The 25943-nt window shown below is 46.1% G+C and overlaps 1 protein-coding gene across 7 annotated transcripts; it reads right to left on the bottom strand.

Annotated features, from left to right (window-relative positions):
- Positions 1-405: 405 nt before the first annotated feature.
- On the bottom strand, positions 406-22369 carry LOC125508882 (vacuolar protein sorting-associated protein 52 A-like). 7 transcript variants are annotated; one of them, XM_048673682.1, is made up of 20 exons: positions 21918-22359; positions 21436-21523; positions 21129-21186; positions 20582-20677; positions 19607-19708; positions 16164-16247; positions 15837-15917; positions 13028-13171; positions 12767-12858; positions 12051-12132; positions 10892-11074; positions 10593-10708; positions 10461-10519; positions 5916-6016; positions 3143-3193; positions 2881-3060; positions 1909-2043; positions 1750-1824; positions 1135-1192; positions 406-1042 (listed from the first exon to the last, which is right to left on the bottom strand). In XM_048673682.1, the coding sequence occupies exons 2-20, from the start codon at positions 21504-21506 to the stop codon at positions 741-743; spliced, it is 2070 nt and encodes a 689-aa protein (XP_048529639.1). In that variant the 5' UTR covers positions 21507-21523; positions 21918-22359; the 3' UTR covers positions 406-740. The 7 variants fall into 7 exon arrangements, with proteins under 7 accessions (XP_048529639.1, XP_048529645.1, XP_048529668.1 ...); XM_048673725.1 differs by having other exon boundaries at positions 856-1042; positions 1904-2043; positions 21918-22369; XM_048673688.1 differs by lacking the exon at positions 16164-16247 and having other exon boundaries at positions 21918-22360.
- Positions 22370-25943: the final 3574 nt, after the last annotated feature.

Consider the following 25943-nt stretch of genomic DNA (forward strand, 5'->3'; position numbering starts at 1 on the left):
TTACCTTCACCAATCGACAATGATACGTCAACTGAAACTAGTGGAAATGTAAGCCCAAGGGTATCGCACCAAATACCTTGTCCCCTAGATAGCTGGAGCCAGGATTTGATGGACCCTGTATCACACTATGGTAGTTCAATCATACAAGCAAGCTTCAAGTAATGAGAAGTATATATCAGAAGACTGTACATAAGCTTGATTTTGTTTCACATTTTCCTGTGACCAATCATAAAAGAATAAATTCATAATTAAAACAGGAGAATCTATTATGCTATTAATGAAGTAGAAGAGCAAATTTAATAATAAAAAAATCTTACCCGTCATTTTAACTTTGATCTGTACCTACAGCAATGATTTCTCTTCATGAAAAACTGATATAACTACAGCCCCAGTAAGTAAAACAAATTCAGGAATAAACTGTGACTAGGACATAATTGACGAGTATCATTTTGTCCACAACTTTCAGCAACAGCATATCCAATAAAATAAGCTATAATAAAAAAATACATAATATCCAAATTTGCACTATTGCCTAATGTTGAAATCCAACTACAAATGACATTATTTGGTAGAAGGATTAAAAAATATCAACACTGATGTATTTTTCAGCTCTTTATTGCTTGACAGAGCACAAGTTCCTCTCCAGCTTTGATACTGAGAGTCCATCCACAATCATTTATTTGAGCCTCAATTACACAGAGGCGTAGGATATGTGCGTGGCTGCCATGCTATTCAAGTAACTAGAGTGTTCTTGAATATTTCCTGATTTCGTATGAAATCGAGGTGATAGAAACCAGATTCCTGTTCAAAGAAGATCCACCTGGGATCATCTTCACACATTCTGAGAGTCTGTTGTAGTCATTAAGCAACTGAGCCATTGCTGCTTTTAGAATCGCCATACCAGACACAAAGTTACTGCAACAAGTTACAACTTCATTGTGCATGAGCTCTAGAGCAGTTCTCCACTTCACGGCGAAGTTCTTCACAACCAGCTCAACATCAGCAATTTTTGGGCACTCAGTGTAAGAAATTAGGTCTTCGGCTGCAAAAGTGATAGTCATTTTCTGCATATTCCCAATTTCCCATGAGTAACAAAAATAACATACTTCGGCAATATAGTTTTGTCCAACTTACAAATGTGGTTCTTCACAAATTTAATTAAATCGCCAAAATACTCCATGAGCAATTCATCCTGTAAACCAGCAAAGGTCAAGAAAGTCAAAAGCTATCCATGGGTGTAAATTCAGTCGATCCATTTCCATTTGAGAAAAGAGGCATTATAAATCTGCTGTCTTTATCTTGATAAGGAAACTAACGGCCTAACCATATTCATCTGCCATCTGCTAAGCTGGCGATTTTTTTAAATAATTTGGCATATGATATGCAATGATGATATGCAACCTTCTATAACATTGATCGGATCTTAGCGGACAGACCGATACATCAAAAGCAAAAGTCATGAAGACACTGAGATTAGTTCTATGCCATATTATGTGCATGACTTTTTGATGACACTATTAATTTGATTTTGCAGAATTTTATTTGAGTGTATCATAAAGGCTACAATCAGCCATTTAGTGATTGACACTGAAATCATGTCTAAATGAGATCCCACTGTAGTTCAGACTCCAGCCGGGTTCCACTGTAGTTCCCTAAAATCATGTCAAAATGAGATCCCACCAGAAGTCAAGAAATGCTCTAACATTTAATTTTACACCGCGGTTGGCATGGGGTGATAGGACATTTTACCACAAATGAAACCAGGTTACTTTCCAGCTTCTCTTCAAAATATCTCCGCAGTTCTTTTGCTTCTTCACCAGCTTCCTGAAATACATAGGCATGGTAAACCCCAATAGGCTGAAAGGAGCACAAGATGAATAGTTATTTGCATGAAAGCACAAACCTAACCTTCAGGATAGAGATGGCCATGTCACAATTATTCAAAAGAAACAGGTGTTGCAGTTTCTGAGTTGCAAACTTTTCGGCAAATCTAACAAGTAGATCATCAACAGCTAACCGCAACCGTTTCAAGCTCATATCAAGCTACATAAATGATATTAGATATACTATAAGAAAAACATTAAAACAAATCAGGGTATTTTACTGAACCAACAAAGCTATTGGGAGAAAAACAGACACTGGCAAGATGATATTGCTAAAGCAGGAACAGAAATGCTGCTTTCCCTTAAAGACTGTTACAGTATATGTGGATTGCACTAACCCTTTCCATCAGTTCGGACTTTTGGTTGCGTTGGCTAGTGCATGAAGCTTAACATGGTATCAGAGCTAAGGTCTTGAGTTCAAGTCCTGGTTTGTGCAATTTATCTAAAAATTGCCGATGCCCCCCTTTGTGTCCACGTATAGGCCTCTTGAGTCATACGTGAGTTTCGCGCGCCGTCGCTCTCTTCCGGTTGCACGTGTTGACTTGTCTTCCCCGTCACACGTGAGAGGGGGTGTTACAGTATATGTGGATTGCACTAACCCTTTCCATCAGTTCGGACTTTTGGTTGCGTTGGCTAGTGCATGAAGCTTAACAAAGACGTCTTCCATGGTATAAATGATTTTATTGGAACGAAATGCATGTACTTAAGTACATCATATGCACCAACAATCATGAGAAGTCCATGAAATATATATTTTGAATGACGCTACTTAGTTAATCCAAAATTCAATAGAATGGGACACAGGTGCATGATTAAATAAGTGCAAATAGGTGATCAGGGCCATTGACTACAAACATACTGTAGAATATAGATATAGCGCTTTCCAATAAAAATCAAAACATTTATTTGTTTAGAAACACAGTAGATTTGCATTCAAAAATGAAATAAGCTAATGCTAGCAGAATCTGATGCTGGCTATTTATGTAACTGAACTAACCTGACCATCTCCACATTCAGCATTAAGTTGAATAAGAGATGCTGTGAACTCCATGTAGCACCTTACAATGTGGTGTGGATGGGTCCCATCCACCCATAACATTTTCGCATCACATTGGTACAAGCTTTGAATATACATGTCAAACACTATCTTGAAACGTGGCCAGAGATAGATGAGAGCCTGAAGAGAAAAGGACGGGATGCAATTTATTAAGAACAGAGTTAACGGGGCATTCAGAATAAATTGATGCCTCATCACAAACCTTATCCAAATATGTATCTAGACAAGGAAGCCGCCTGTTGGACATAACCAGCTGAAATGACAAAATAAGGGGAAAACAATTTTTGTTATCTTATTTTGCAAACATTTGACGGAGGTATGACACAGTAGATTAACAGGCAAAATCTATTTCATTGAGAAGAACCAACCTGCAACATAAGCACCACTGATGTAGTTTTTAAAGCACCTAAATTTGTGCTATTATAGCTAGGATGTCTGTTGTTATTGTGTCTTACTTGAAACAACTACTTACCGAAAAAGGCTTTCGCCCCGCTTTATATATAAAGCACCGATCAACAAGCACCCAGTACAAACGCACACCACCGCAACACACGCACACACCCAGGGCAGGATACATAGGTGCTGAGCGCAGCAACACCACCCCTAGCACTACCACCACGAAGAGATGAAGCTACGTATGACGAACCATGTGCTCCAAGGCGGCGCCTTCAGGAAGGGTACGACACCGGAGAGCCGCCACTGCCCGATCCAAGGATCAGAGTTTCCCCTGGTGCCGCATGACAGGCAATGAGAGCCGCGACGACGCCTTCAAGAAGGGAACAATCTTCGCCGCCGCCGGTCCGTCCAAAGATAGAACAGGTTTTCACCTCGGCCAACACTCACCGCCACCGAACGCCGCACCCCGGCAACCACGCCGCCCACACGGCCATGGTGACTGGGCAGCACCAAGGCACGGGCTCTGCCCAAGAGCACCGCGCTACCACCACCAGGGCCGCCGCCCCGGCATCCAAGATCTTGACACCACCTCACCCAAAACCCACCGCAACCCCAACGAAAGAGACGAGCGGAAGGTCCCACCTTTCGCACCCCTGGGCAGCCCCCGGCGCCAAGACCCAATAGGCTGGCCAGAACTGGCATCCACCGACCCGTCATGCTGCCCCGAGCACGAGACGAGCTCCGTCCTGCTGCACCATGCACGAGATGAGCTCGATCCTGCAGCACCGGGCGCGAGACAAGCGGTGGACCGTAGCTGGGAGAGGACCAGCCCTTTGATGGGAGTAGCGCCCGGGCAATGAGAAGATGGGGCGAAGGCTGAGACGATCCGAACGCAGACGAGCCGACGCCGGAGAAGCCGGCCGCTGCCGCGGGCAGATCCGTCGTGCCACCATGAAGCCGCCACGACACCGGGAGGCCACCACCACCGCACCTCCCCACGCCGCCGCCCACAGCCGGAGCAACGGCCACGCCCAACCGCTACCCTACCCGCGTCACCCGGCGAGCTCCAAGTGCCGGAGCCGCCGAGCACGCACAATTGGGTGCCACGCGCCGACGGCCGACCCCCAACGCCAGATCCGGCCAGCACACATCGCCACCACCGCCACCAACCACGCCGTTGTTACCTCCGTCGAACCGCACGGAGGTCCCAGCCGACCGCAGCCCAAGCCAACCGAAGCCGGCACCAAGGAGCAACAAAAGCCACCGCCAGATGCAGTCGGCCGCCGCCCCCGCCACCACCACGCCTCCCCTATCCCCACCAGCAGCAGGGAGGAGACGATCGTGGGCCTTGTTGCCCGCAGCCCCGGCCAGCCAACGGCCGTCGGCGCCAGACCCGGCCAGATCTGGACGCGGACGACCCCCGCGCCACCACCCAAAGGACGCCGCCCCGCAGCCACCGCGCGTCGACAAGGAGCTAGAGCGCCGCCACCCGCTGCCAAGCAGAGGAACGGCCGCCCCGCCCGCCCGCCACCGCGCCGCCAGGCCCCGCGGCAGCCTGACGCCCCCGCGCGCCGTTCGGACCCGCGTCCTGCGCCGCACGCGGCGAGAGGGAAGAGCGCCCCGCCGCCACCTATGTCGGCTGGGCTTTGCCCGGCAGCGCCGAGCGGCGGCGGCGGGGGAGGAAGGCCGGAAGGGGAGGCCCGAGCTGCGGCGGCTAGGGTTTGCCCCCGAGGACCCGAGACTTCTTTTTTTTCTTCTTGCAGGTATTGTATATCAAATAACTACTTTCACTCTGGAGTATAGATCTACATTAAATTCTGAAGGATAGCAGAATAGTATACCTCGTTAAAAGTTAAATGTCTCAACTTTGACAAAAGTTGGTTTCATATCACCAAAGAAAGCAAAGTTCATATTCCTGGTAAGAACGATAATGTTGAAATTACTACCAGTTATGCATTTATTTATGAGTGTCTAGGTTGTACTTGAGTATTTTTTTTTCTTAGCCATGAGATCTCCATGATCCCCTATTAATTCCAGGTTTAACAGGAAAATTATGTGGATGGAAATTCATGTACTCTCAACTCTCAAGGTGAAAAAACACTCGAGTACCTATTAGCACCCTTTATTTACATATAATGCAATCGTCGATTTTTCTGTTATCTTTAGATTGAATAGTGTTGGGGGTTGTCTGGACTCCAGGTTTTGTGTTGACCAAATTTTCATATGTGAGGGCATTGCTTCGTGCTCCCACCAATGTCATCTAAGAATTGGGTGTCTGATAGTTGGTATGGAAAAACAAATGTAAGGGTTCTGTTATTTCTTTAATTGATTCCAAAGTGGTTCGCTTTAGCGAAAATAGTTCTGAACAAATAATGAAATATGGAAATGTGGATGTCGCCAGACATGCATCATCATTAAACCGAGTATACATGTGGCTTGCCTTGTGCTATTGGACGTATGTGATTGGTCAATTTATTTTGTTTTACTCACTCCTTGTCCGTATTGTGCGGGAAGAAAAAACAGAGACATAAGTTCAGTTTTCCTCCCTAGCAAAGGGAAAATAGCAAATACCTTCCTACCTGGTGCTTTTTAGTTATGCAGATCATGAGCATCAGGCATATTGCATCATGACTATTTGCAAGAGTAAGCTTCATGTTTTCATCAATTACTGCAAAAGGTCCTGAAAATTACAAGGATAAAGAAGGTTGTGAGGTTTTGCAACATCATCTGAAGCATATGCCTTATGAATTATGATGCTCCACATTAAATTTGGGCTGTTAGCAATAGGCGGCTAAATAGTAACTCATGTGGCTCCTGTGATAGAAGCATCGACTTCCACCGGTGATGTGCAGATTGGCACACCGGCACCGGCTCAGATCCGCCGAGGTGGACATCAGAATAAGAGGAGCAGCTAAAGGTGTATTCACGGAAGCGAGCGTCGGCTAAGATCTGTACTGTGCCAAGGTGGACAGGAAAGCAAGAGGAGTAGCTAAAGGTGTATTCACAAAAGCGAGGTGAGGGTGTTGCACATCAGGGGAGCAACTAGATCAGCCACAGGAGTCAGTGGCCTTAAGGAGAACTACTCAAGCAACAACAGGGATACCAGAGAAGAGGTATGGATTTGATGTCAGTGATATTTGAAATTATGTTTCCTATGAAGCATTATCTCCAGCCCACAAAGCATTTGTTGCTTCTCTTTAGTCTGTGTCAATTCGGACTAACTGGAATAAGGTAAAGGAGGACTCAAAGTGGCGGGTGGAAGAGCTAGAGGCTTTGTGTAAGAACAAGACATGGGTACTAACACCCCTTCCAGCAGGAAAGAAGGCAGTCAGCTGCAAGTGGGTATACACTGTGAAGCAGAATGCAGAAGGAAAGGTTGAAAGGTACAAAGCAAGGCTTGTGGTGAGGGGATGTAGACAGACATACGGCACTGACTACGATGAGACCTTTGCTCTAGTAGCAAAGATGAACACTGTGAGGATTCTGATCTCTTGTGCAGCAAATTTCGAGTGGCCTTTACACCAACTCGATGTGAAGAATGCCTTCTTTCATGGGGACTTGCAGGAGGAGGTATACATGGAGATTCCACCTGGGTTCTCGATTCCTGAGACTGTTGGCAAGTTATGCAGGCTAAAGAAAGCTCTTTACGAACTGAAGCAGTCTCCAGGTGCTTGGTTTGATAAGTTTAGACGGGTTGTGTGTGACATGGGGTATGGACACTCTAAAGGGAAAATGACCATCCTTGCAGTTTATGTTGATGATATCATTATCACCGGCGAAGATGACATAGAGATAACAAGGTTAAAGGGGTGTCTGAGTAAGGCATTTAAAGTTAAAGATCTTGGTCGACTCAAGTACTTCCTTGGTATAGAAGTGGCAAGGTCTAGAAAAGGAATAGGTCTTTCTCAAAGAAAGTATAATCTGGGCCTCCTCTGTGATGTTGGCATGTTGGGTTATCAAGCTGCTTCAACCACAATTGATCAAAACCATAAATTGACTGCCCAATCAGGTGATCTGGTGGATAAAGAAAAATATCAGCGATTGGTGGGAAGATTGTTATACTTGTGTCATACACGACCAGACATTGCATTTGCAATAAGTGTTGTGAACAGATATATGCATGAACCTAGAAGTGAACATCTCGAGGCAGCATATAGAATCCTGAGATACTTGAAGGGTTCTCCTGGGAAAAGACTGATATACAAGAGTCATGGACATCTAGTGTTTTTGTAGGAGGAAATCTAGTGTCTTGGAGAAGCAAGAAACAACCTGTTGTTTCCAAATCAACTGCAGAGGCTGAATAAAGAGCCATGTCTCAGGGATTGAGTAAGTTGTTATGGACAATAAATCTATTAGAAGAGTTGATGATATTGAAGACCAGTTGTATGAATGTATGGTGCGACAACAACTCGGCAATTAACATAGCAAGCAACCCAGTTCAACATGATAGAACCAAACATGTGGAGATTGACAGATTCTTTATCAAAGAAAAACTAGATGCTGGGATTACCAAGACAAGAGTATGTGAGTTCACAACAACAAATTGCAGATTACTTGACTAAAGGACTGGGAACTAGAAAATCCAGTTCAGCGTGTGACAAGATGGGAATGACATATATCTATCCCTTCTTGAGGGGGGGTGTTGTAAGTGTGGCCCATCCTGTTGGCCCATGTGGCCCAGGCCCATCCGTGACTGACCTAAAGGGGATGTGTTCATCCCTGTTATCCCCGAGCGCTGCAATACGAGAGAAAGCATATGCTGCTGCTGGTACGTCTCTCTCTCATCCCTACATATAGTAACCATTGTGTGTTGTGAAGGTATTTACAGGATGTTCAATATTGGCATAAACATATATAATTGGCATAAACTGTTATGACCGGCATATTAGGGGCTTAGCCCAGTTAATTGTGGCCCAGCTTATCTTATCATTATTAGGGGCTTAGCCCAATTATCTTATTAGGAGGATTACATAAACTCGTGTAAGGACCCGTTTTGGGATTAAGTAAGAAGCAATCATATTTGCTCGGCTTCCTTAGGGAGCCGGGAGACCTAACCCTAGCCGCCGCCCCTGCTCTCTCTCTCTCTCGCGCGCGCGCGCACGCAACGACGGCGCCCCAGTGCCAGCGACCACGCCTTCCTCCACGCCATCCCTCCTTCCACCCCTACAACCTGAGACCACGCCCTGGTAGGGATCCGGTTCCTACCAATTTGGTATCAGATAGCTTCGGTGCGATCATGTCCTCGCCGCCGCCCACCCCTACCCTACCGCGACGACCGCTCTGATGGCCACCACGGCCAGCGCCCCGCTCATGCCGGTGCCGGTTACCTCCGCCGCGCCCGTTCCCGTCGTCTTCACCCCGGAGGAGATGACGGCTGCCATCCGGGATCTCACCCAGGCGGTCACGGGCATCTACACGTTCCTCGCGAGATCCTATGGGCCGCAGCCGCCTGTGCCCTTCGCCACCGCCCCGCCGCCGCAGCAGCCGCCATCCTCGGCGACCCCCGTCGCCGCCGCCATGCAACAGCTGTCGTGGCAGCCGCCACCAGCGACGAACCCCAGCGCCTCCACCATACAACGGGGGCAACAGCTGCAGCCGCCGCCACCGGCGACCGTGGCCCTGGGCATCCCGATGATGGGCCCGGGGGTGCCCATCCACCAGGTCCGGTTTCCCCCGTCGCTGTCTCCGTTACCGGCCTGGCTCGCTGGGTCCCTTGAGCCGGTCTACACGACGGCCTCGGTCGGGCCGCATGTGCTGCCCCTCCGGCGACGCACCCGGCCATGCAGTTTGGCAGGTCCTCGGGCTCCGCCGAGCCCTTTGCCAGCGTCGATGGGCCCCTATTCCAGGGCGGCACCCTGAGGCCCGCCTACTCGGCCCCGTCATCCTCGCTGCTCCGTGCTGACGAGGCGCACCCGCCCGTCGTCCACGTCCAGACGCCACTGAGATTCTCCAAGCTGGAGTTCGCGACCTATGACGGCACCGTCGACCCCTTGAATTGGCTCAACCAATGCGACCAATTTTTCAGGGGACAACGCACGCTCGCGTCCGACCGCACCTGGATCGCCTCGTATCATCTCCGAGGAGCCACGCGGACGTGGTACTACGCCCTCGAACAGGACGAGGGCGGCATGCCACCATGGGAGCGCTTCCGCGATTTGTGCCTCTTGCGCTTCGGTCCGCCTATACACGGGAGCCGTCTGGCGGAGCTTGGGCGTCTTCTGTTCCTCACCTCGGTGCAAGACTTCGCCAACCGCTTCCAGGCACTAGCGTGCCACGCCCCTGGCGTTTCGGCTCGTAGCGGGCTGAGCTCTTCGTCGGCGACCTACCAGACCACATCTGCGTGGACGTGGAGATGCGCGGGCCATAGGACCTCCAAACGGCCATGTACTACGCCTGCGCGTTCGAGCGTCGCGCGGTGCCCATCCAGCAGGCGCCACCACCCCGGGCCGCTGGGCCGCCACCCTGGCCGGAAGTTCCTGCGCAGGGTCAGCCTGCCCAGGCTTCCGCGGCGCCCCTCGCCGCGGCTGCGGCACGCTCGTTCCGCCGGCTCACCCCGGCCGAGCAACTCGAGCGTCGCCGCCAAGGGTTGTGCTTCAACTGCGACGAGCCCTACGTACCGGGCCACGTCTGCCCACGACTCTTCTACCGGACGCAGAGGTGTTTGGCAACCGTTGATCTTCCCCGCCTTCCAGCTCAAGGACGAGCTGTTTGTGCAGGCGGGGAGAGATGTTATGACCGGCATATTAGGGGCTTAGCCCAGTTAGTTGTGGCCCAGTTTATCTTATCATTATTAGGGGCCTAGCCCAATTATCTTATTAGGAAGATTATATGAACTCGTGTAAGGACCCGTTTTGGGATTAAGCAAGAAGCAATCATATTTGCTCGGCTTCCTTAGGGAGCCGGGAGACCTAACCCTAGTCGCCGCCCCTGCTCTCTCTCTCTCGCGCGCGCGCGCGCACGCAACAACGGCGCCCCAGCGCCGGCGACCACGCCATCCCTCTTTCCACCCCTACAGACCTGAGACCATGCCCTGGTAGGGATCCGGTTCCTACCATAAACATATATAGCCACTAAAAAGAGGAAACATGAGGCAAATAAGTAAAAAAGAAAACAAAAGACTGCACCTTCAAAAACTTGATAAAACATCGACTCTTCGCGAAAGAATGCTTTGATAAAAATATACCTGAAAATTTTGTTTTACAGGAACCATCAGCACCATTACTGTGCTCAGATTAAATAGATGGATATTCACGTACTCAGAGCTAGCAGTGTCCATCAGAAGCTTTTGTAGGCTCCTAAAAATAACCTCATATGGGTATTTCAAGGAATTAGCTTCAGATATACAAGGTACCAAGCCAGGCTGATCAATCTCCTGCAAAGTGAGGTAACAATATGGCCATGAATCTGCTGCAAATACAAAACAAATGTGCAATTCTGAATACTCAACTACACCCTCTGTTCCTAAATATAAGATGGTTTGGCAGTTCAATTTAAACTGCTAAAACGTCTTATATTGAGAAACAGGGGTAGTAGTTAACAATAATTATGTATGTACCTTCAAAATGTTTGATCGTTCACCTAAAGAAAACATGAAATGATGATTTCTCAGTTGCTCTCTCCCCCTTGGTATAAGGTCTAGGACATTGGCGTCATATCCAATCACATCAGTGGATACACCAATATCTAGCTTCAAACTCTCCAATGATTCTAAGTACACACGAAAATCTTCACTCAGCACCTATTGGAGGGGGGTGGGGGGAGGGGGCAAGGTAATTAGCATGTATGGCCAAATCAAAAAAGAATAAGCTAAGTTAAAATTTTAAGCAACATATACAGCACAGTAGCTGATATAGCACAATTCTGGTGACAGATCACCATAGATTCCACAAAGCAAGACAACAAAACACACCATGAAGCTTCCATAGATAGCAATTGTCAAAATATTCACATACCATATTATGAAATCATGATCGTGCTTTTATGAGTGAGCAATGAACATCAAATGGTGGTCTATAATTTAAGAACCAAGAATCTTATTAGGTCCAATGTGTAATGTGGGCACAGTTGCGTCTATACTCTGACCATGGCGAACAAGATAAGAGACCATACAAGCAGACATATCATCATTGCACTATGTGAGTTCAGGTGGCTATTTAGAAGGAACAATGTATCGACATCACAGCAGATAGTCATTGTATTAGTAGTTACGTGACAATGTAATTTAGATGTCTGAAAAGGACAATTCGATTGACACCACATAGAGAAAAAAGGTAAGAGGCAAGTCAAGGACAAGGAAAGGATGAGAGGAATTGATGAATGTTGATGCCAAATGAAAGGAAGCATGGTCCATATTGCCAGAGTCGCAACTACATGTAGTTCTGAGCATGCAAATTTCCATCTGAATGTTGATATTTCACTAAATTAAAATCCATTCATCAAAAGACAGACAATCAAAAGCAATCGGAGCCTCAGCCTACTGCCATCTATTTCCACCAGAATTCCAACCATGAGGCCTGTCATATTTCATCACCAGCCAAAAGTCATATGTTCAACATGTATGTTGATCTCCCAGTACCTAATAGCTCAGGCATGACACAAGTGATAAGTCTTGAAAACTCTCTTCATACTCCTCAGCCAATCATGTAGTCATGGACAGACATGGGAAAACATATTTTCTCTCAAAAAAGAGTGGAAATAATTTCACACAGATTTACCTTGTTCATTTTATCAACATATGCTGCACAGACATCATTATATGTCTCGATTCCATGTTCTTTAAGAAAGAGAACAAGATACCTGAGAGAACCATGCAAGCAATAATCAGCTCCTGTAGGAAATTATCAGAATGCTTACGGTATCTTGCATATGCAACAGTGACATGACTAATTGAAATAAAGCAAATGATGATGTCATGTTGTCTTGTTTTGTTCATTCGTGCAACGACAGGACTAAAGAAGCTAAATTAACTGAAAAAATATACTCCTTCCGTCCGGAATTACTTGTCGCAGACATGGATGTATCTAGACATATTTTTAGTTCTAGATACATCCATTTCTATCCATTTTTGCAACAAGTAATTCGGGATGGAGGGAGTATATCACAGAAAATAATGCTTCCAACTTCTAAATTTTATGAACTTCATCGTAGCAAGTGGCTGTTTATTCTGTGTTTCTTGTTGTCTTTAGCAACCTCAAATGATTTTCCTTACCCCTATCCACTTAGTTCAAAAATCAAGCATGAACTGACTTTAAGAAAAACAAAAATGCATACAGCTTTCAGGCACATATAGTCTAACGTGAATGAGAAGAGTATAGGTACGATTCTTCATACAACCAGGAACATAAGATCTAATACCATGAAGATAACTATTGGGTAGAGAAGACAGAACGGCTAGATACTCCATAGACATTTAATTTTCCACCATGTATACCTATACTTCTGAAGCAAATTTTGTTGAAGTATCTGGATATTAGTTCCAGGCTTTCTCATGGAAGAGAATATCCCAATGACATAGGCGGACACCTGACAAAGTAAATAGTGGTAAATAAATGGTAAGCATCACACCAGTAGTAAATATTTTACAGTAATCAACAGAGGCAAGCAAAATGTAAGAACACAAACAGATTTCTGTTAGCTTGAAAACCAGGGCATAAAGCAATCGTTAATCTATATGAGTGCATTCTTAGGTAACCTTTGATAGTGCCTTTTTCCGAAGCCTTTCCAGTTCTTGCTTAATATCTTTCAGAGCTTTTGATGCATTAAGCAGTGGATCAACTTGAGCAAATCTCAACTTTTTGCTCAACATGTTTAGGCTTTTGATATAATCATCATTTACCTGCCAAAAGGAACTGGAATAGCAAGTCATTGAACTTATTATATTCGTGCATCAGCAAATATGTGATTTAGGAAAGCAAAAGGAGAATGATGTTTCTTTGAAAAAGAGAAACATCTTAAATTCCATTTATTGGGTGGCTTGCTGGTTCCAGTATGCTACTAGATCCATGATGTTTTCTTTGAAAAGGAAAAACATCTGATGGTCTATGTTGTTTTCTTTGGAAAAGGGCCAACACCACATCTATAGAAAGCTTAAACAGCGTCGTACAGATGTTCAACAAAACTTTTAGTGCGTAAAGAAAGCATTGGAATTGCCAACTTAGGCACAGTTTGTGGTTGCTCAAATATGATGTGATGAATTTATTTATAATCTACTGTAGAAGAATAGGAACGGAAGCAGGAAAGGGTGGTTAGTCAACCAATACAACAACAATGAAGCCTTTAGTCCCAAACAAGTTGGGGTAGGCTAGAGGTGAAACCCATAAGATCTCGCGACCAACTCATGGTTCTGGCACATGGATAGCAAGCTTCCACGCACCCTTGTCCATAGCTAGTTCTTTGGTGATACTCCAGCCCTTCAGATCTCTCTTTACGGACTCGTCCCATGTCAAATTCGGTCTACCCCGACCTCTCTTGACATTACCCGCACGCTTTACCGTTTAAATAGCCAACTTTTCCTACTTTTGTGCCTATTTTTCTACAGCAGATTATAGAGTAAGTTCAGCGCAACACAGTTCAGCTGCCACAATCGAACCTTAAAATACAACTACTACACAGAAAACCAGGTAATGTTGGCCAACAATTACGAAAAGGCTGCAACTAAAAAGCATTAACCAAAACATACATAAGAACTCCTGCTAATTCCTTCAAAAGGATACCAGCATACCAGGGTTCAATTTTGTAATGAAAATATGTGCATATCGGAAGGCAGCTTGAGGACAATCTGCGTGTCCAGGAGGGGTGCAATGTTGTTCATGTATTGGACGAGGATAGCAGCATCAGCAGATTGGATAGGTTGTGTTTGAGCTACAGAGCCAAGTTGGACACTCAGGGAGAATCAGGAAATAACAGGATTCGGATAGTCCAGAAATACTAAGAAAGAGTGTACCAGGTGGTAGGGAAAGATATATTTAGGGAGCACAGTTATACTAGGAAAGATCTAATGAATTGGGTCGTGTGTAGGAAATGTCAAGACCAAAGCATCCAGCATATGAGAATGCTCATATTCTTTTGACGCAAGCAGTAAGAAACAAATCTCTGTACACTATCATTTGATCCTCTAGTTCACTTATCCCAACATATGACTACGTAACCACCACCACCCCCCCCCCTTCAACCATGCTGTCTAGCCGTCTTCACTGCGGTAAGAAACAATGTATGTTTGTGGATCCACGAAACCACAACTTTCTTTCTGCACAGCTTGGCATTCATTATCATCTAAACGGGACAAAATAGATGAGCAAACAACAACAATAAAGCCTTTAGTCTCAAATAAGTTGGGGTAAGCTAGAGCTGACACCCATAAGAATCTCGCAACCAACTCATGGTTCTGGCACATTGGATAGCAAGCTTCCACGCATCCCTGTCCATGGCTAGTTCTTTGGTGATACTCCGTCCTTCGGATTCTTCACGGACTCCTCCCATGTCAAGTTCAGTCTACCCCGGCCTCTCTTGACATTATCTGACGCTTTAGCCGTCCGCTATGCACTGGAGCTTCTGGAGGCCTGCGTTGAATATGCCCAATCCATCTCAAACGATGTTGGACAAGCTTCTCTTCAATCGGTGCTACCCCGACTCTATCACGTATATCATCATTCCGGACCCAGTCCTTCCTTGTGTGGCCACACATCCATCTCAACATGCGCATTTCCGCCACACCTAACTATTGAACATGTCGCCTTTTAGTCGGCAAACACTCGCCGCCATACAACATTGCGGGCCGAATAGCCGTCCTGTACCTGCCGTCTAGCTTTTGTGGCACTCTCTTGTCATAGAGAACGCCAGAAGCTTAGCGCCACTTCATCCATCCGGCTTTGATTTGATGGTTCACATCTTCAGCGATATCCCCATCCTTCTGCAACATCGACACCAAATACCGAAAGGTGCCCTTCTGAGGCACCACCTGCACATCAAGGCTAACCTCCTCGTGCCTAGTAGTACTGAAACCGCACCTCATGTACTCGGTTTTACTTCTACTAAGTCTAAAACCTTTCAATTCCATATGAGCAAACCAAAACAAAAATCCATATGAATATCAATAATTTGATTGAAACTGAGAACAGGATAAGAATAAGATATACTGGATCGTCCTAACTATTGAAGATGATAGTGATGGCCTAGTGGGGTGGTGCTGAACTGAGCATTTAGAAAAAACCATTTTTAGTGCACTTCACCCTTGAACAATCATGTCTAACTAAAACGACAAATATTAGACAGCACATTAACATACAGAGTAAATGGTACAGCAACTGTTTATCACATGCACTGATGCACACATATACTCTCATCTACATGTGCTGATGTGCATGAAGAAAAAATATTGAAGTCACTGGCTCATAGCTACTAAAACCGTCAAGACTTGCAGTGTGGAACAAAAGAATTCAAAAGTAACCTATCATACTGGAAAACCCCCGCATCAAATTGCAGAGTTGTTGTTAGATGCTTACCTCTCCATCAATTATAGCATTCACCAAACCAGGAGGAGCGACAATTTCTTCGACAAATGCTGCAAGCTTTGTCTCAGCCAACTGTACAGCATAAGCTCCCGTATCAGCCCATTAATATTTACTGAACCACTAAAGTAAACATTATGAGTGCATCAAGTATGCTACTGCTGCCAATTAATATTTTACCATTCAATTTTGTATCACGCCAAAACTAAACTTCCGTGTAACTCTTGTTACTCGTAAAGTATTTTGTTAAAGTGAAGAATTTCTGTACCTATATGAGATTATCGCGCAGTCTCAGTAAAAGCCTAACAGGATTGTCCTTACCTTCCGGTTCTTCAGCCTCACACCCAAGTCCAAGAATTTCTCGTGGAGACTTCTAAGTTCCGAGCTTAAAGAACCAATGTGAACCTGTCATGCAACAAGACGTAATTTCAATAATATGATTATGGTCACAAGCTGGTTGTGTGGGAAGCTGGGAGCTAATGTTGGACATCTATTTGCAAATTGTATCACAAAACTAAAAGTTTTAGGGAGCACACACTTCCCCGTCAGGTATGGCCACCCAAGCCTCACCAACCCTCTCCATTTCAGGTCTACTTTGTTGATGCAAGGATTCCTCCCCCTCCAAACGCTGTTGCAAGCCAACACCTGTGGTGAGGGCAAGGATGTCGGTGTTAAGCTTCATGCACTAGCCAACGCAACCAAAAGTCCAAACTGATGGAAAGGGCTAGGCAATCCACATATACACTTCAACACCCCCTCTCACGTGTGACGTGGAAAGTCAACACGTGGATAGACTCAGAGGTATGGCTCAAGAGGCCTATACGTGGACATAGTGATAGAGGGGGCAGCAGCAATTTTTTGGATAAACTGCGAAAGCCAGGACTTGAACTCAAGATAGGCCCTGATACCAAGTTAAGCTTCATGCACTAGCCAACGCAACCAAAAGTCCGAACTGATGGAAAGGGCTAGGCAATCCACATATACACTTCAACAGTCAGATCAGGGGCAGTGCTGACAGATGGCAACAGTTATTGTGTGATACTCGCCTTGCCTAGCGCTGCCTCACTAGTACCACATCCATAACAAGCACTCTCACTTTCTCAGGCTTTCAAACTTCAGTGCGCTGTGAGCTTACGATGGTTATGATCTAATTGATCAGCTAGTAGTATGGCAATGACAACCCATTTGTCCTGCATTGTCCGGTCAAGTACCAACCCAAAGCCAGGTTAACAGGATTCCCCAGATAGTCTTCTTCCACTGGTGATTGCTCGTTCTGAGCTCAGCGATCTCTGCTCCCAACTCCAGAGGAACTGAAAGAGTGGCAACTAGATGGCAAAGAGTGCATGACAGCCGGTAAGCCTCGTATAATGGCAAAGGACCATGAAAGAATGAACTTCTCAGATCCCACAAATATGGTAGGCGACGGCAACCACAACCATTTGCTGCAATATATAAGTGGGATTGATGGCAAGAAGGTTCATTAGAATGGGCAATCATATGCCTAACACTGGATTAGCGAGTTCTAGATGCACTCCCTCCCCTTGGACCTCCTCTTTCTCTATCATTGTTTTCCCTTTCCTCTCTTTACCATGAGGCATTGAATGAGTGGCAACCAGACCGCAAAAGGCTTGGTTGTAAGTCGCGCAGCGTGGCAAGGCCACGGACCAGCAATCTAAAAGGCATGACGGACAATGATAACCACGGTTGTTGAGCATCAACCAATATACTGAGCCAATGTATTGCCAATCAGAAAGTACCCACCATGTGACAGCATGGGTTAAAAGCATCATGAATCATGGGCAGAAAAATGAATCCGAGACTGCATTGAGAGATATTCATATTGTACTATGCATTCTTCTCTATCTCTCATATTTCTTCATTTGTAACCCCCCCCCCCCCCCCCCCCCACCCATGCACACACACACTCAATCCTGGTAGTACTGAATTGCAACGCTGGGCCTGCCCCACCTAAGCAACATAGAGTTCAGGTGGGCACTGGGCTACTTTGACACGTAACAGGTCTCGTGTATGACCAAATAAATTCTGACAGCCTATCAGTTTAATACAACAACAAAGCCCTTAGTCCCAAACAAGTTGGGGTAGGCTAGAGGTAAAACCCATAAGATCTCGCAACCAACTCATGGTTCTGGCACATGGATAGCAGCAAGCTTCCACGCACCCCTGTCTATGGCTAGTTCTTTGGTGATACTCCACTCCTTCAGATCTCTCTTTAGGGACTCCTCCCATGTCAAGTTCGGTCTACCCCGACCTCTGTTGACACTATCCGCACGCTTTAGCCGTCCGCTATGCACTTGAGCTTCTGGAGGCCTACGCTGAATATGCCCAAACCATCTCCGACGATGTTGGACAAGCTTCTCTTCAATCGGTGCTACCCCAACTCTACCCCGTATCTCATCATTCCGGACTCTGCCCTTCCTTGTGTGACCACACATCCATCTCAACATGCGCATCTCCGCCACACCTAATTGTTGAACATGTCACCTTTTAGTCGCCAACACTCGGCGCCATACAAGATTGCGGGTCGAATCGTCGTCCTATAGAACTTGCCTTTTAGCTTTTGTGGCACTCTCTTGTCACGGAGAATGCTAGAAGCTTGGCGCCACTTCATCCATCCGGCTTTGATTTGATGGTTCACATCTGCATTGATAATCCCCATCCTTCTGCAGCATTGACCCCAAATACCAAAAGGTGTCCTTCTGAGGCACCACCTGCCCATTAAGGCTAACATCCTCCTCATGCCTAGTAGTACTGAAACCGCATCATGTACTCGGTTTTAGTTCTACTAAGTCTAAAACCTTTCGATTCCAAGGTTTGTCTCCATAGCTCTAACTTTCTATTGACCCCCGTCTGACTATCATCGACTAGCACCACATCATCCACAAAGAGCATACACCATGGGATATCTCCTTGTATGTCCCTTGTGACCTCATCCATCACCAAAGCAAAAAGATAAGGGCTCAAAGCTGACCCCTGGTTAGTCCTATTTTAATCGGGAAGTCATCAATGTCGCCATCACTTGTTCAAACACTTGGCATAACATTATCGTATATGTCCTTGATGAGGGTAATGTACTTTGTTGGGACTTTGTGTTTCTCCAAGGCCCACCACATGACATTTCGCGGTATCTTATCATAGACCTTCTCCAGGTCAATGAACACCATATGCAGGTCCTTCTTTTGCTCCCTCTATCTCTCCATAAGTTGTCGAACCACAAAAATGGCTTCCATGGTCGACCTCCCAGGCATGAAACCAAACTGATTTTTGGTCATGCTTGTCATTCTTCTTAAGCAGTGCTCAATGACTCCCTCTCATAGCTTCATTGTATGGCTCATCAGCTTAATTCCATGGTAATTAGTACAACTTTGAACATCCCCCTTGTTCTTGAAGATTGGTACTAATATACTCCGTCTCCATTCTTCTGGTATCTTGTTTGCCCGAAAAATGAGGTTGAAAAGCTTGGTTACCCATACTATCGCTATGTCCCCAAGGCTTCTCCACACCTCAACGGGGATACAGCCTATCAATTTAATAAAATTTGAAAATTAAACGTTCAAATAAGCAGTCACGTCATGCTAGCTACATCCCCACACTTTACATATTGACATGTATGAAATCTCAACAGTTTGCTTATAACATCAACACCATACATATTTTCCCTCGGAGAAAAAGCTAACCTACTGCAACAGAAAGGTTATCAAATAAATAAGGACCCTACATGTACTACATAGTAATCAAGAATATACCTGAAATCCACTAAGAAGTGATCCTATTTGAGATAAAACAATGTCACAGTCATGAATCTGATCATGCAACAGAACTAGGCTGTCATTATCTTTTATATAATCCTGTAGACATGAAGAAAGATCCTCTTAAGATCTAGATATTTCCATGCAATTTTGTACATAAAAGTTTAGAAACGTATGGATTGAAATATGCAAAACATCACGGCACAGCTATGTTGAAGATCAAGAAACTATGCAAGAGACCTTCCCTTGGTAATTTCATACATTATAGGAACCACATACTAGTTAGCAAAATATAAGTCACAACACATGGCCCAGACTCATTATAAGTATCAGAATCAATACCTTCTAAAAAATGGTATCATGCCATGTCTAAGCACTGGCACTAATTGTAAATCCTACTTCCCTAGGTCTGTTACACAAAACTTCCTATCACTACTGGTTTGTGACCTTTGCTATGTCCATGTCTACCTGCTAGAGCTTTGAATTGAGTTCTTGAGTAACATGAGAGTCATTCATAAGAGAAAAGCAAGCATCGGTAGATGAGTCATTTTGAACAGATGAGATAGCAGTCCATTGTTTTAAAGTTCAAAACAATATGTGGGTAAACGAAGCTAGGAAAAATATAGATTTAGCTTGTACCATATAGCAAGCAAACAGGACAACAAAGACTCAAAACAAGTTTAATCATGCTCTGCTCAAAGAAAAACTGGCTAGAATCATATCATTAGAAATAATATTTTTCCTAACTCCTCAGTTTGCTGCCATAAACATTGAATCATTCAAATTCCTTCTCTTTCCATGGAATATAGCTCCAGCAAGGAAAATGTAGAATATTTCTAGTCTAAAGAAACAATCAGTAGTACCATGCAATAATCCAATATCCAACGCTTTGGAAGACACACATGTGCCGCACTGTGTGTATAGTTTTATTAGCAGATTGGTGACACAGCTGAAGCTTGCAGAAACACATACTTGAATCAGATCCTGTTCAATATGGCCTAGGTTGCCTTCCACCATGGTTGCCATGTCACGCTGTTTTTCACCGTTGGCTAGAATACTTATTAGCACCTGGAAAACAGCACAGAGAAGCGTATGACACTTGATATTATCATATGAAAAAAGAAAGATCGTGCTTCTAAGAACCTGGGCAGTGTATGTAGCGGTGGAAGCTAATTAATGGCGCATAGCCTAGGTCTCATTTATTTCAGGATTTTTTTTTATTTTTTTATTTTTGTAAAAAGAACATCAGACATCTTTCGGAATGGTAAGGAAATCGGATAACAGGCATTTGGTGGTCCAAAATATAGGATACATGTTAAAACCATCAATAACAAATAAAGACGCTACATACACTGCGCCATTAATATGCAATCAGTACTTCATCAAGTAAAAGTTGCAAATTGTGCAGTCATTAATAACTAAAAATCGTTAAAGTGCAATACTCCAATGGTAAGAACAGTTAATTCAGACCATTGTTATATGGAAATGGAGAATGTGGATCAGTGGGCTTTAGACTCACATCATAGTTCTTGTGCTCCTCAAGTTCCTTGTCCAGCCCATCCAATGATATATCCTTGCTGTTCCAGCAAATAACCAACAATGAAGATTCCATGACTGAAGAAAGTAATCTTCTCTCGCACAAACAAGCAACAACACTCTCGACTACAGCAAATATGTTTAGCTAAGGTAACAGGGGAAAAATCATAGTGTCCTACTCCTATACTTTCCTTACAAGCATGCATTGTAAGCTAATGGCATTGCTCCACGGAGCCCAAAGCCTTTGATATACAGTACCTATTTCATCAACGCTACTAGGGTGGTAGTACCTTAACGCATCTTCATCAAAGAAAAACCCACCAAAGAACTCTTCGTATTGCTGTTCCTGGACCCCCGTCATGCAGCTGTTTGCAGTTCCTGTAATAATCGCCCTTCTTTTAGTTCTTGCAAGAAATGGTGAATAAATAACTGATGCAGATTCTGTCATGGGGTAAACTGCATTTCTCGCCTGATACTCAGCTGAGTTAATAAAAATTATAGAAGAATCACCCAAGGCTGAAACATAGTCTTTTTTTTTGCGGGATAAGGCTGAAACATAGTCGAAGACGCAAGGTTTAAAACAGTTGGGACCCTAATTTTGTTCTGAAATAAAAAACGGCTCTTGGTAGCAGTAGTTCGTATATTAATTATTAACAGTGGATCAACAGGATATGGATAAACTGAGACCCACGAAGAGCGGAGATTTGGTCGGATTCGATTGTTAGCGGCAAGGAAAACGAACAAGAACCCAAACGGATTAGGGCATTCTCACCAACAAAAGGAATCGCGCCCCGACGGATCTCCACTGGCCAATCCAGCGGCGGGGAGGGGGAGGAGGACGACTATCAGGAAGAGCTCCCTGGCGTTGCTAGTGGGAGGGAACTAGGAGCGGCTCGGGCCAAGAGGTCGTGGTGGCGAGAGAATTGGGGCGGACGAACAGGCGGGGAAGCCCGCCACGCGTGAGGCTGAGGACCTCGCCCTGCCCCCACGCTCCGACTTCCTCGCTCCGCCGCGGAATCCATCCCGAGCGGCGCTGGGACCTGGGGGGGATCCAAGGAGCCCTCGCGCGACGATCCCGGCGAGACCCTAGTGAGCAAAATCGCGATTAGCGCATTGCGCCGGGAGCAGGGCCGTGGCACTTTTCAGCGGGAAAACTTTTTTTTTGGATCATCATCGCCGCCATTTATTAAACGAAGCTAGGAATGTCGTAAAACTTCAGAACGTACTCTAGGACACAGAAAACCACACCTTACATAAATCATCATCTAAACCTGCTTTAGCTAATTTATCGGCGGCACGATTTGCTTCACGGCTCCTCCACGACACCTTCATTTTAGTGAACTCCTGGAGCATATTTTTTTATTTCCTACACAACAGGCCCGAACATAGAGAAATCTCTTTTGCTGCTAGAGATAGCCTGAACAACAGCCACATTGGTCCTGTTTGGATACTCTAACTTAGAAATTAGAGTTAGATTCTAACCCTAAACTAGTCCTTAATTAACTCTAACCAAAGAGATGTTTGGATGGCAGGGTTAGATTAATAATAAATGGTCTTTCTCAATCATTTGGCTACTTTGCACCCTATTTCCTGCCGGATTTGGCAGAGCGAGCCCTAGCCGAGGCAGACGGGGACGCGTCCGGCAAGGAGCCGCGCTGGCCTCTCGCGTAGCCCACCGACCGAATATGTCGTCCCTGGCCGAGACCGGCGGGGCCGGGCCGTGCAAGGAGCTGCTTACCGGCGGGTGGACGGGCCGCGGGGAGACGAGGGGGGTGGAACGGGAGGATAGGGCGGGGCTGCTTACCGGCGGCGGACGAGAGCGCGAATACGACGAGGCGCCTTCACGAGCGGTGCGAGAGGGAGGAAGGGAGAGGACGAGAAACTTCGAGGAAGTGGGGAGGGATCTGCTGCAAGGAGAATGAGAGAAAAAGATGTTTTTTAGTGGTCCCAAGGAGAACTAACCCAAATAAGCACCTCTTGGATTGATTAGATTTTTTGGATGAGTTAGATGCATCCAACCCAAACTAACCCTCATGTTTGGATATTTTTGGGTTAGTTGAGTCCAAACTAACCCAAACTAACTCTAACTCGTGGAACCAAACAGGGTCGTTATCCAGCTCCGGATGGAGCCTTTGCACATTGATTTCAGCTGCCACTTGAATTGCCCTTTTGCATGCGAGGGCTTTAGCAATCTCGGGGCTCACCATATTCTTGTAGGAGTGGCATGCAGCAGCCAAAAAACCACCATTGTGGTCTCGGAGAAGTACTCCAGCCCCTCCCCTTTCCCTTTGGATGGACAGTGCCCCGTCAGCATTGGCCTTCACCCACCCGGCCTCTGGCGCCTCCCATCTGACCTGAGCCCTCTGCTTCGGCTGTGGTGGCGAATGCTGATGGACCTACTTCCACTCCTCCGTGAGAGCCACCACCCGGCGAGCAATCGCTGGTGGATCCTCAATGCGCTTCCCTTCACTGGTTTCATTGCGCGCTGGCCACGGAGTGTATACAACTTGGATCACCAATGACCTCTCGTCCTCATGAGCAACGGGAAGCCAATCCAGCAGCCACCGATTGAGTGCACTCTGGGAATCAATTTGACAGGGCGGGATCGCCACCCTCATTCCCATTTCTGAGCACAGCCTCTTCCAGAACAAGGCCGAGTGCGGGCATCTCCAAAAACGATGGAAAATGGTCTCGTCTCGACCGCAAGCAGCACAGAATACACCAGCTTTGATGCTCCTCCTCCGCAGCTCATTCCCAACAGCAAGGCCATTCCTCATTAAGCGCCACATGTGTATCTTGGCCTTCCCCAGAGCATCTGAATCCCATAGAGCCAGCCAGCTTTTGTGATTACTCACAGATGAGGACTCTGCCTTATCGTGCCTTGCTTTGTTCATCTCCATCCGCAAGTGGTAGGCCGAGCGGACCGTGAACTGTCTGTTCTTCGTATAGTTCCACGCGAGGCAGTCCTCAACGCCTAGCCCACCCACTGCAATTTGTTTGATATCCCGAGCATCATCACTTGAAAACATAGCAGCCAGCTTCTGATCGTCCCACCGTGCCCCTGACTGATCCAGTAGGTGGCTAACTTTTGTCAAACCCGGGATGAACTCAGCACCCAACGGTGTCAAACCCCCCTTCCTCGGGATCCATTGATCATGATGGATATTGACCTGCATTCCATCTCCGATCCTCCACACTAAGCCAGCTCACGGCAAATCACGCCCATGGATAATGCTCCTGAATGTGTACGGTCCACCCGTTGGGCAAGTAGCATTCGGAATGCCCCTATCATTGTAATACCGAGCCTTCAAAACCTGGGCGCATAATGAGGACGGCAACTGAAGTAGATGCCAAGCTTGTTTTGCTAGAAGCGCCTGGTTGAACACTTCAGGATCACGAAACCCCATGCCACCCACTCGCTTAGCAGTACACATCTTGTCCCAAGCAATCCACTGTACCTTGCGTTCACCATTGATAGCACCCCACCAGAATTTAGAGGAGATTGATGACAAATTCCGGCACATCCTCTTTGTGAGGTGGAAGCAACTCATGGTAAACATGGGAGTAGACTGCAGTCCCGATTTCACTAAGACCTCCCTAGCTTTCTTGGATAGGCCCTGCCCCTTCCATCCCGTAGCCTTCTTTTTCGAGCTTTCCGTGACATATTTAAACACACCATCTTTAGCTCTCCCAACCACCGTTGGTAGGCATAAATAACGCTCACTCAAGGCCTCTGACTCAATCCCAATAGCCCTCTTTAGAACCTCCTTTTGCCCCTCCGGGCATCCTTCCCGAAGAAGATAGAGGACTTGTTCATATTCACTTTTTGCCTCGAAGCCACCTCATACACCTCCAAAATGGCTTTCAGCTTCTCAAGATTATCCGCTGACCCCTGAAGAAAGACGATACTATCATCAGCAAACAGAAGATGTGTCACTTGGGGGCTAGTGCTCCCAAACGACACCCCCTTCAACTCATTCTCCTCCTGAGCCCGCTTCAACAAGGCAGAGAAACCTTCCACGCAGAACAAGAACAAGAACAGGTAAAGGGATAGGGGGTCCCCTTGCCGCAATCCTCTGGATGGGCAGAATCTCCTGGAGTAGCCACCGTTAAGCTTCACAACAAATTTAGCTGAAGTGACACATCGCATAATCATGGCTATCCAACCAGCCTCAAAGCCAAAGCGTGCCAGTATCTGCTCAAGAAAACTCCACTCCACCCTATCATACGCCTTCATCATGTCTAGTTTGACAGCGCAAAGTGGTCTCTTCCTTTTCCTTGTTCTGATCGCGTGAACACATTCATAGGCCATAAGAACGTTATCAGTAATAAGCCGCCCGGGAACAAAGGCGCTTTGTTCTTCATAAATGAGAACCGGCAGAATCAAACTTGAGCCTATTGGCAAGAACCTTGGACGCGATCTTGTACAAGACATTACATAGACTAATAGGGCGAAATTGTGAGAGCGACTCCGGTGAGCTAACTTTCGGTATCATAACAATCACCGTAGCATTGAAAGCATCCGGTGCAGCCACGCCAGCAAGGAAGTCCTTGACAACGCAGCAAACATCATCCTTGATAAGCGACAGTGTCGCTGGTAGAACATCGCCGGAAGGCCGTCCGGGCCCGGCACCTTCGTCGGCCCCATTTGGAACAAGGTCGTCTCCACCTCATCATCAGAAACCAGGGCGGTTAGCTTTGCATTCATCTCAGCCGAGACCACTTCATTAATATTTTCAAGAACAACAGCATGATTAGACCCTTCTGAGGCGAAAAGCTGCTCATAGAAACCAGCGGC

This window comes from Triticum urartu, chromosome 1 (assembly GCF_003073215.2).
Source record: "Triticum urartu cultivar G1812 chromosome 1, Tu2.1, whole genome shotgun sequence".
NCBI lineage: Eukaryota > Viridiplantae > Streptophyta > Magnoliopsida > Poales > Poaceae > Triticum > Triticum urartu.

Coding starts and splice junctions, on each gene's coding strand:
- LOC125508882 (XM_048673682.1), bottom strand. CDS start 21,506: ATGACGGGGGTCCAGGAACAGCAATACGAAGAGTTCTTTGGTGGGTTT. Junction 10,709..10,891: donor AACGATCAAACATTTTGAAG/GTACATACATAA, acceptor CTCACTTTGCAG/GAGATTGATCAGCCTGGCTT. Junction 6,017..10,460: donor GTTTTATCAAGTTTTTGAAG/GTGCAGTCTTTT, acceptor TGTAATTTTCAG/GACCTTTTGCAGTAATTGAT.